Source organism: Puma concolor, chromosome B3 (genome assembly GCF_028749965.1).
Source record: "Puma concolor isolate L17-30 chromosome B3, mPumCon1.1.hap2, whole genome shotgun sequence".
NCBI classification, from domain to species: domain Eukaryota; kingdom Metazoa; phylum Chordata; class Mammalia; order Carnivora; family Felidae; genus Puma; species Puma concolor.
Genome location: NC_141672.1, coordinates 120019358 through 120031577, shown reverse-complemented (window position 1 = coordinate 120031577; position 12220 = coordinate 120019358). Strand labels below are relative to the sequence as shown.

Sequence of the window (12220 nt, the reverse complement as noted above, 5' to 3'; positions counted from 1 at the left end):
GTGTTTATTTATTTTTGGGACAGAGAGAGACAGAGCATGAGCGGGGGAGGGGCAGAGAGAGAGGGAGACACAGAATCAGAAACAGGCTCCAGGCTCCGAGCCATCAGCCCAGAGCCTGATGCGGGGCTCGAACTCACGGACCGCGAGATCGTGACCTGGCTGAAGTCGGACGCCCAACCGACTGCGCCACCCAGGCGCCCCTCACTTTAATGAACATTACTCACAAAGTGTGACCCTTGTGGATTACTTAATTTAGATAAGACAGAAAAATATTTAGAGGAGTAATAAAATTCTCAAATACTGAAAAAGATTAGACATGTATATATTTAATGTATATGAAAGAAAAAGTATCAAAGCAGACATTTTCACCTTTTTAAAAATCAATATTGCAATAAAAAAGATTAAAACTCACCTAAATACCCATCAACAAGGGATAGGTTTATAAATTATAGCTCATCCATATAATGGAATCCTATGTAACCATATGAGAAAGGTGAAGCACAGCTGTATAATATGTACAGAAGCAACAAAAGTAATGTATATTCTTTTCCTTGTATATGCACAGAACATCTCTGGAATAGATATGTGTGACAACTTTGCCCTCACTAGCAGGGATCACTGGGAAAGCCACGATTTCCCCCAAAGTCTCAGTTACGTCACCTCACAAATAACAGGAAGGTAATTCCTAGCTTCTAGTCTAAAATTCTATGACTCTAGGGCTCTAAAACAGAGTTAGTTAGTGAAGACTGAATGTCCATACTTTCCAGACTCAAAGGTTTTCTTAGATGATAACATCATCTAAGTGTAATGAAAAAAGTGAAGCGCTGCTTTTATCACACAAATAGAAAGCTGAATTCTACACTGCCTTCTACACAGAGCTTATTCCAGGGCATCTCCTGAACTTGGTACATGAAACCATCTCCAGGAGGCAAACTCTCACTATAACAGTATTCAACTTTCTCTCAATTCCATCCCCAAACCGTCTTTGTTCTCTAAGAATTCTCCTGGGATTACCCACTTGCATGTAAAATTACACTACTTAATTGGCACTAACATGTGGTTAGTTTTAAAATAATTTTAATATACATACTATAATGATTCACGACTAAACTCAGAAGCACCCCCAGGGTAGAGGTTTTGTGTCTTCTATTCCTCTTGGGTCCCTACCCTACATCTGATAAGCAAGCAGTTCAATATATATTGATGCTAACAAGGGTTGACAGCCTGAGTCAATTTTCCTCCTGTCATATCTCCCAACAGGAAAGATTTTCTAACTTTCAGTTTATTTTTACCTTCGTTACATAGCAGTTCTCCTTCAACCGTGACAGAAGAGCCACTGAAAAGTACCACAGTTTATAAAACCACAATTAGAAAAATTAAGATCTCTTAGAAAATGAAGCATTTGGGAAAACAATTAAAATGCCATTAAATATACTTCTAACTTGGTAAATAAGTTTAGAAGATGCCTACTTTAAAAATAAATCAAGTTTGACAATATTTAAAGCCTGCTTCAGTAAGTAACTCTTCTTGAAATCACCTTCTTGGGGCACCTGGGTGGCTTAGTCAGTTAAGCGGCCGACTTCGGCTCAGGTCATGATCTCACGGTTCGTGAGTTCAAGCCCCGCGTCAGGCTCTGTGCTGACAGCTCGGAGCCTGGAGCCTGCTTCGGATTCTGTGTCTCCCTCTCTCTCTGCCCCTCCCCTGCTCACACTCTGTCTCTCTCTGTCTCAAAAATAAATAAAAAAAAAACATTAAAAAAATTAAAAAAAAAAAAGAAATCACCTTCTTTAACTGTTCAGGAAATACTATTGGAATACTGTTATCTGGTCGAGCAAATTCTATTACAAATGTTAGGCTGTGCAGACTGTATCTCTTTTTACAGTTTTAAACTTTCTAAATTGCTTGCATTTTAATACCTTTTGTACCTTCTTATCCCTGTTTTATTTAGCACATCTTGAAAAAAAATTTATCATGGTGCTTAAAGGCTTTATGTTTCTCCAGATCTGATCTTTCATTTAAATGTCCTGACAGGGTAGATGTAAACAGATCTATCTCTACACTGTCCAAACAGGCTTGACCACATGATTTCAGGGAAAGAGATGAAACAACTGTCAGTGTTTTTTCATGTACAAAAGGATGACAGATTTTTAAATCCTAGCATACCAGTATGAAGTATGCAATCTAAAACCACAGTTGGTAAAGGACTATTACAGAGCAGACTGCTCAGCTTCATCTAATGGACTCTTTTTCATTCCAAACCCATTCAGAGGCTATACAGCACCAGCTACTATTATGTGACCCTTGTTCTCAAAACTCTCATATGTTGCAACACCACAATTAAGCTCAGACTATTAAAATCTAGCTAATTAGATGCAACGAATGCCCTTTTTTTGGTTTAACAATATTTTAGATGAACCGTCAACAGAGAAACTCAAGACTCATGAACTCTGTTTAAATCATCTAGTACCAAATCAAAATCCTCAGATAGAATGGTCCACAAAGATCTTTTACTTCAATGCTCATCTGTAACAGTGGTGAGATGTCGATCCTGACTTAATCTTTTCCAGAGAAAGGGCAACCTACCACAGAGGAAACCCATTCTTTTTTTTTTAACATCTCTACTTGATAGATCTTAGACATCACTTGATCAAACTACACCATTTTACGTACAAGAAAAACAGACGTCAGGAAGGTAAAATGACTAGCCCAAGGTCATATATGTCTGTGGACTCATCTTACCTATCAATCACTAAACTCTATAAAAAAAAAACCCTGAAAAATGTATGATAGTCTGCAATGTGATAACCTAATAAAAGAATAATTGTTTGTTAAACTTGTGTTTACATTGTAGGTGGAACATTGTTACTGCCTAGAAATTCTGTTAACCTTAAAAGAAAAAAATTAGTGAGTTCAAATTGATAATTCCAGAGGTTAAAAACAAACTACACCAATTTACATCAACAAGGGGTAGGTTTATAAATTATAGCTCATCAAGGGATAGGTTTATAAATTATAGCTTATTCTGCAAGTTCTCTACATGGTTTGCAGTGATTCATGCCTAGAAGCAATACTATACCACAGATTAATATTCACAAACACTATTCATTTCACAAGAAACAAGATCAGTATGTTGGGAGCTCACTGTTAATCACTCAACATGGTTATTTGATATAAGAGATTATATCTTATTCCTCAAACTAATATTTTAAAATCAATTACAACAGGGGCGCCTGGGTGGCTCAGGCAGTTAAGCGTCCAACTCTTGATTTCGGCTCAGGTCATGATCTCACGGTTCATGGGTTCGAGCCCCATGTTGGGCTCTGCTCTGGTGGTGTGGAGCCTGCTTGGAATTCTCTCTCTCTCTGCCCCTCCTGTGCTTTCTCTTTCTCTCTCTCAAAATAAATAAACTTTAAAATCAATTACACCAAAATTATGATAGTAAAAGAAAAAAAAGTCAAATCAAGACAGTTCAAAAAAGGAAATAAAAACAACCAATAACTATATGAAAAGATGTTTGATCTTACTATCAGAGAAATGCAAAAGTTACAAAATATAATTTTTCACCCATAAGATTGGGGGAAAATGTTAAAATGTATAATACCAAGTGCTGGCAAGACATCCTCTTAAGACAGCAATTTAGCAATATATGTCAAAATTTTTAAAGCACACAGTCTTTGACCCAGCTATTTCACTTCTAAGCTGTATTCTAAATAAATAGCAGCACATGTATACAAAGATGTATGTACAGGGACATTTATTTACAGTAAGGCTTATAAATGCAAAAAATTAGAAGCAACCTAACTGTCCATCCTTAGCTAAATATTGAATATTATGCAGCCACAAAAAAATGAGACAGACATGAGCAAATATTTTCAGGACATATTCTTAAGTAAAAACCACCAGTCTCAAAATAATTCATGTTATATTATCTTAGGAGTAAAAGAAAAAAATTTGTACAGGTATTACAATTTCAAAATCCATAGCAGCAGGACTAAAAGAACGTACAATTGTTAACACCTGTACCTCCGAAGCGGGAAGAGGGAGTTGGGAAGAAAGGGAGACTTTGATACCTTGCTCTGCTCTGCATACTGCTCAGTACTACATGCACCCTCCATAATAAAAATGTATTTGTGTACAACTAATTTATAATCTTTAAAAGTAAACAAAAACTAAAAACAGCAGCTTATTAAGAATGGGATAAAAGGGAGCTAGAATACCCATGGCCACAGAGAGAGCAAGAACAACCCACTGACAAATTCTCTTGGGCTCCCACTTAGTTTCCCCCTTTTTTAAAACTTCATGCAGATAACTAACTGCCCGACAGCACATTCTTTCTTCAGACATATCACAATGCACATGATCAGATTATAGCTTTCTTTACCCTAAGGATGTTTTCAACTACCACACAGCCATTACCAAATCCCCCAAGTAGACAGAATTTGGCCTTTGTAAATATCTATCAGCCACCCAAATAAACCATTGCTTAAGATCGGTTATGACTACAATGACATTCACACACACACAGAGACAGTTCAACATTGTTTTTAAAGAAAAATAATTTTTAAAAATATCCTAGAGTTTTGTCCATGACAAAATTTGAAACTCTGGAAGTAGCATTCTAATAAATTATGACAAAATCTTGAAAGCACAGAGTTGTCTCTATGACAAAATTTGAAAAGGTGGAGGTGGCATTTTTATAGAAATTGTAACAAAGTCTTAAAAGAATACATTTTAGCAAAACTATTACCATATTAATTCAGAAAGCCAGGATTAGCTACCTAAACACAGTCTGTTGTACATTTCAAGCACAATGAAATCTAATAACCCTTCCAAATAATGACATCAGATTCCACATTCTCAATCTTCTCACCTTTCCAAAGGCAGATGCTCCAGCACAGATGTGTGTGTAACTGAACTGCTTCTGAGTTGCCAAAATTAACGGTGTCAGTTCCTCTAAGAATTAAACACATTTGATAAATACACTTCATAATGTTTTCATATTCTTATATTCAAGTATAATTTAGACATTGCACTTTTTCCAATGGAAAAATCTCACCTGGAAGGAGGCCTTTGTATGCATCATGCTGAGCAATCAGAACTTTTGCTACACCTGCTACTTTGCAGAGATCCTGTGCCACCTATAATTAAAAGAGTTTTTAATTATCCATCTAACAGAAAGATACAAATAAAGCCACCACTACAAATACCAACAGAGCATAAAATCTTAAGGGTCAACTATAGAAATTGTTCTTATTAGAAAAAAGGCGACTAGGTTAAGTCGGTTAAGCATCCGACCTCGGCTCAGGTCATGATCTCGCAGTCTATGAATTCGAGCCCTGCGTCAGGCTCTATGCTGACAGCTCAGAGCCTGGAGCCTGTTTCGGATTCTGTGTCTCCCTCGCTCTCTACCTCTCCCCTGCACTCACTTGCTCTCTCTCTCTCAAAAATAAACAGTAAAAAAAAAAAAAATTTTTTTAATAGAGAAAGGGCAACTTAGGGGGAAAAAAGAAAACCCTTTAACAAAAAACAAAAACAAAAACAAAACTTAGGCCAACTGATCTTACTACCAACTGACCTTAAATAAAAATTCTTACTTTGAATAAGTATTATCTGGTAAGCCAAAATCAGCACAGCTCTCTATTCAAATTTAATTGTAGATTGTGCCCTTTACCTTTCACTCAATGTAAATGTAAATTCATCATTTTAGAAATGGTGAAAATGAGGCAGTGCTTAGGTTCTCGGTCTGACACATACAGTAATAGCACAGCCAATATATTTCAGACTCAGGGTTTCCTAGAGGTAAAGAACAGGACCTAACCACATTTGTTTACAGGACACTGTACTTTATTTGATAATAATAATTTCTGCTGTTAAAATTAGTGAATCTAGGCAACAGAAGAAGTCTTATATAATAGTCCTTTGTCAACTACTGAGCTCCTGCCCACCTACATCTATTTATCTATGATGAAGCTAAATAATTTTTATTTTATTTCCTCATTTTTCCTGTGTGGAATCATAATTAAATTCTGGGAAAGCATAAAATTTTAACCACTCAGATTTCTTATATATAGAAGATAATTAGAATTCCCCCTTTTAATTATCTAATTACAGCCAAGACTGATTTCTGCTTTAGCAGAGACATAACAATCATATTATGGTCTTGTCTTCTTGTTTACTGATTCACTGATGAGTAGGCATAAAGAGCTATTCCTCTTGCCCCCATCAATGGAAGGTTAAGATTGCAACAATATTCACTGTTTTCAAGTTTGCAAGAGTACCTCTGCTGAGCCAAGAATTCACTGGCAGATCACTGGCAGACTATCTTGTACTATCAAAATTATCTTTTTTACCATCAAAAACTTCTGGCACTACACAGAAGAATCACTTGCTGCTTTTGATAGATAGCTACAAAAAACTGAAATCTGCCTAGCCATTAATGGAGTCTCTTTATGCAGATACTGATTATTTTTCTTTCAGATTAGAATGTGACAAAACAATAAGAATGTAACTAAAGAGAAGATTATTTCTGCTTTTTCTCAAAATAGTACAAATAAAATAGCATTTCAAATATTTAAAAAATAATATTAGAATAATTATTTAAAATCACAGCCAAAGAATCAAACCCAGAACTTGTATATCTAAAAGCAGGTGGGGTGTCTGAGTGGCTCAGTCAGTTGAGCATCCAACTCTTGATTTCAGTGCAGGTCATGATCCCAGGGTCATGGGATTGAGCCCTGCATCGGGCTCCGGGGTCCGCACTGAGCGTGGAGCCTGCTTAAGATTCTTTCCCGTCTCCCAGTCCCTCTCCCCAGTTTGCGCTCTCTATAAAAAAAATAAACGAGTGAATGAATGAATGAATGAATGAATGAATGAATGAATACAGGGCAACCAAAAAAGACAGCTTAGCCATTTTATCATACATTGTGGTCACTATCAAATAAATAAGATTCAACAGTTGTTAGCAGGATTTAGGCAAAGTAATCCACACAACTTAACCCTAAACCCACAAGAATACATTCTTTCAAGATACTAATTTCATGTAAGAAATCAGACAAAGGTGACAGTAGTATTCTGAGCCTGCACTATATTACATGCTCTTTATCAATGTCATTTAATAAAAAAATAAATTAAATCCTCTAAAAAGAAACATGCTTTTTCCAGATTTCTTCCTCTGAGGTCCAAGTCCCCAACTGCACACTTGGTAACTTCTATACAGGATGGGAGTGAATTGGTGGCTCAACTTAAGTGAAGCATGATTTCAACTACACAGCTGCCCAGTGGTACAGAGCCTGCAAACCCTGTTACAGTACCTTTCCAGGGGTTAGTTTACAAAGCTATTATCTTATTTCAACAACAACAAAAACTAAGAACATCTTTTAGTCAGAGCTACAGTTTGAAAAGCATAGTAGTTCTATCTGAATTCTTATACCAATTAAAAATTAACACCTATGATACTTTGTCCAGATTTCCCACTTTCAGGAATTAAAAGCAATTAGCTAGTATATTCATCAATACAAAAAAGAGATCGGCTATTAACCTCTAAGGGGACTCAAATATTATCATTCTACTTGGTACCTGATGGCATATGATGGTGCCAGGAGAACTAAATCAAGTATTTTACCTCATTTCAAAAGACAAAATGCTTAGTGAGCAAACCTTTTAGTTCCTTTTTCACACATAGTAATGATTGTGACATTGGCCATTTAATGAGGATTAGAGCCCAGTTTGGGTTACAGTCTTCAGCATAATTCTCTGTTGCCATCTTTCCCTGTCTCTTGATGGAGATTATATTTGCTATGGTTGACCTTAAAAATTTCTCACCTTGTCACATTTGGTTCCAGCTACTAAGCAAGACACTTCACCTCCAAGACGTTTGGCTGCAGTGATGGTATTTAATGTAACGGGTGCTAGAGTATCATTTGCATGCTCGGCTATCACCAGGGTACTCTGAAATCGTAACAATGAGGCCTAAAAGGAAAAAAAAAAGGTGAAAAAGAATATTGTAATGCAAACAGGGTTTTCAAAATTCTAATTATTAAGTATGTGTGCCTCAAAGAAAACTGTACACAAAACTCAGTTCTATAAATATATTCATAAAATACTTGCTCAATGGCAAAAATTAAGCTATTTGTGTCTATCATTCTATTACTAATATTCTTAATTAAAACAGAAATGCATTTGTATTCTACTGTTAGAAAAATTTAATTATTTCAAAACAACTTTCCCATTAATATATGTTTCTCAATACTGTATGTTCAATGAGAAACTGCTAAATACATCTAAATTTAAAATTCTTAAGTTGTACCGATTAATTATCAAACCAGGAATCAAACTACTACCAATTACACTCACTTGCAGCAAACTCCTAAAGATACAGTATATCTAGAAATAACGGGTTAGAACACTTACTAAAGTTGATTTCTATTGCTTCACGTAAAATGCATTCAATACCCAAATAACTAATAATGTAATGTCTTTAAATGCTACACAGTAATTCTGCTCAGGTTTCAACTGCTTGAACATGCTTCTGAACTCAAAAAAGAAGCTTGCAGACAGCATCTTGGAACCAACCAGTATCCACTTATATCTACTGTGGACTATCAAGAGATCAAGCTCATGGTCATCTGGAATAAATTCAAACACCAGGAACACAAAAATGAATAAGAATGCTCACTGTGCTCAAAGATTTTAAGGGAAATAAAACCTGTTACATACAATTATTAGACAGTTTTTCAGTTAATGAAGCGATCCAAACGCTGGAGGTTGCAGATCATGAAGCACAGAATCAAGGGTAAGAAAGAAACAAGCTTAGGTGTTCCTGTCTTGTGAAAACATAAGGAAGGGTACCACAGGTGTGACGAAGTCTAAGAAAATAAGAAAACTGTGGAATTATCCTTGTGAAAAATTGCAATGAGAAATGAGAAAAATAGGCACTGAAAATCAAATGGCATGGTTATATGGCTTAATTCAGCAATAATCTTTAATATGGAGTTGGAGTGAAGGAAGCATGGTATAAAATTTACATCCAGAGCTGGAAATTTACACAGGAGGGTATGAATGAAAGGCAGGGAGGCATAAGACTTACAATGCTCATTACACAATTAAATTTGGAAAATACTTATGTTTTCATTTACTATACTATAAATACCTATTGCCATATTTTAATACTTTTCCTTTTTATTGGTGTTAAGTATATGAGCATACCAGTTTAACCAGTTCTGTAATCTGTAAAAACAATGCAGGGGCGCCTGGCTGGCTCACTCAATGGAGTGTGCAAATCTTGATCTCAGGCCTGTGAGTTTGAATTCTACGTTGGGTGCAGAGATTACTTTAAATAAATAAATAAATAAATAAATAAATAAATAAATAAATAACACATTTTTTTTTAAATGCAGGGAAGACCATCCTCATAGCTAAATCTTTGCACTCATCCTCAACAAATGAGAGTTTGTTTCAGTCTGTAAAGACTCTTCTGATCAGAATCTGGCCAGACATGGGGCGCCTGGGTGGTTCAGTCAGTGAAGCATCTGACTTCGGCTCAGGTCATGATATTGTGGTCGGTGGGTTCAAGCCCCACATCAGGCTCTGTGCTGACAGTTCAGAGCCTGGAGTCTGCTTCAGATTCTGTGTCTCCCTCTCTCTGATCCTCCCCTGCTCATGCTCATGCTCTCTCTCTCTCTCAAAAACAAATAAAAACATTAAAAAATTAAAAAAAAAAAAAAAAGAACCTGGCCAGACTTTAGTTTCTCTGCTTGCATAGAAGACTAAGCCAGATTCTGTGCAACTTTCCAACAGGGACCCTTCCTCCCCTAAGCTTTCTACCTTTACCAGTTCATCCTCAACCTTCTCCTCAGTCCTCTAACCCCCTCTATCCTTGATGAACCAATCCCAGAGCTGGGGACCAGAGACTCTAGGGACATGACAGAGGAAGAAATCACTGCATTATGTATCATGGATGGCATTTCTTGTTTTTTTTTTTCCCTCCCTTTTTTTTTTACTCAATGGAAGCAAGTAAAGGAGGGAAAATGAGACTTTTGTTGTTGCCAGATCGAGTACCTGCTTGTATAACGATAAAAAAAATTGCCTTCTTATAGGAAGTGGTTAAAGGTTAGAAATATTTATGCAGATCTTATGATTCTTTTCTTATGACAAATTCCTAGAAGTGTTAGATCAAGAGATAGGCACATTTTTAAGGCTTTTAATACTGGCACCAACTGTTCCCCAGAAAGTTGTGGCAATTCACAACAGTTCACAATTCTTGGGAGGGAATGAAAGTTCTTAGAAGGCAAATACCAGGCCTATTCAAAGAGTCTGCTACAATGTTTTTTGGTTTTTTTTTTTAATACACATCTGTAGAAATATATAGTACTTTTTCTTTTTTAATCAGAAGAGCACAGTATCTTGCAAAGAACTCTAATTAGAACTCAATGGCATAATTTATGATTTAAATCACATTTCACAAGAATTGCCAGTAACAAGCTACTTATTACCAATATATATCAGACACCATATTTTTGATTATGTTTCACACATCATTTACTATAAAAATTATGAGATTTCCATCACCATTTGAAGAATAAATCCAAGATTTGGTGGCAGAAGGCCCATAATTGCCATAAATTATAGTCCTATCATAAGATAAAGTAGGCCATCCTCCCAAGGAATCCTCAAGCTTTTTAGAACTCCTAGGGGGACACAGTATATTCTTTTAAAAAGACTATTCAAGGGGCGGCTGAGTGGCTCAGTCAGTTAAGCATCTGACTTCAGCTCAGGTCATGATCTCGCGATCCATGAGTTCAAGCCCCACATCGGGCTCTGTGCTGATAGCTCAAAGCCTAGAACCTGCTTCGGATTCTGTGTCTCCCTCTCTCTGCTCCTCCCCTGCTCAGACTCTGTCTCTCTCTCTCTCTCTCTCAAAAATAAAAAAAATTTAAAAAGACTATTCAAAATTATAAGAGTAAACAACAACAAAAGAATATATGTAAGAACACACTCAGTTCATTTGCCTTATCAATCTTTACTAAGTACTATATATATCACAAAGGCACTCTATATTACTTTTTTTTTTTTAAGAGAGAGAGAGAGAGAGAGAGAGAGAGAGAGAGAGAAAGCAGGGGAGACAGAGAGAATCTTAAGCAGGCTCCATGCTCAGTGTTGAGCCCAACATGGGGCTCAATCCCACAATCATGATCTGAGCCAAAATCGAGTCAGACACTCAACTGACTGAGCCACCCAGAGCCCCAACACTCTATGTTACATTATCAATTGACTCCTTGTTATTATTTTTTTTAATACTAAGCTTCCTTCTAACTCAGTGTTCTACCTTCTATTCCTCAGATACCATGTAAAGAAAACCTACAGCACCTAAACATGGTTATATGGCTTAATACAGCAATAATAGTTGTGTTTAGCAGGAGAAATTGGCCTGTAGCCTTTAATATGTTACGCTGTAAGGGTGCCTAGGGGGCTCATTTGGTTAAGTGTCTGACTCTTGATTTCAGCTCAGGTCATAATCTCCTGGTTTGTGAGATCGAGCCCCACGTCAGGCTCTGCACTGACAGTGTGGAGCCTGCTAGGGATTCTCTTTCCCTTTCTCTGCTCCTTCCCTACTCACACTCTCTCTTTCTTAAAATAAATAGACTTAAAAAATCAGATTGTTTAGAAAATAAAAATAAAATTAAAATGATATGCCTCAATCGAGAACCCAGTTTCTTCACATGCAAATTGAGGGAGATGAACTAGATCAGAAGGTTTCAAACTACACTCCATATAAAGAAGCTAAGAGTTCCAGGGAGGCATCTCAGGAACCACCACATAGGATGAAGTGAGAACTAGGCAAGCAGGGTTCCCAGAATGGCTCCTCGGCTTTGCTTTAACCAAATTAACTAAACCAAAATATATAGAGTTGACCCTTGAACAACATAGGGGTTAGGGCACTGACCCTGGTGCAGTCAAAGATCTACATGTAACTTTTGACTCCCCCAAAACTAACAGCCTACTGTTGGACCAGAGCCTCCCCAATTACGTTAACAGTTGGTTAACCCGTATTTGGTATGTTATATGTATTACACACTGTATTCTTACACTAAAGCTAAAGAAAATATTAAGAAAATCATTAGAAAAGAAAATACACTTACAGTACTATACAGTTACTTATCAAAAATTTTCACATACAAGTAGACCAGTGCGGTTCAAACCCATATTGTTCAAGGGTCAACTG

General features: G+C 36.6%; 1 protein-coding gene across 3 annotated transcripts in view; it reads right to left on the bottom strand.

The window, feature by feature from the left end:
• ETFA (electron transfer flavoprotein subunit alpha) overlaps positions 1–12220 on the bottom strand; it is a 76816-nt gene that overhangs the window by 52946 nt on the left and 11650 nt on the right. For all 3 annotated transcript variants that reach the window (XM_025918883.2, XM_025918885.2, XM_086711290.1), the window contains exons 2-4: positions 7822–7968; positions 5057–5138; positions 4871–4953 (exon numbers count right to left, since the gene is read on the bottom strand). In XM_025918883.2, the coding sequence (XP_025774668.1) occupies positions 4871–4953; positions 5057–5138; positions 7822–7968 (312 nt within the window). The remainder of the gene's footprint in view (positions 1–4870; positions 4954–5056; positions 5139–7821; positions 7969–12220) is intronic.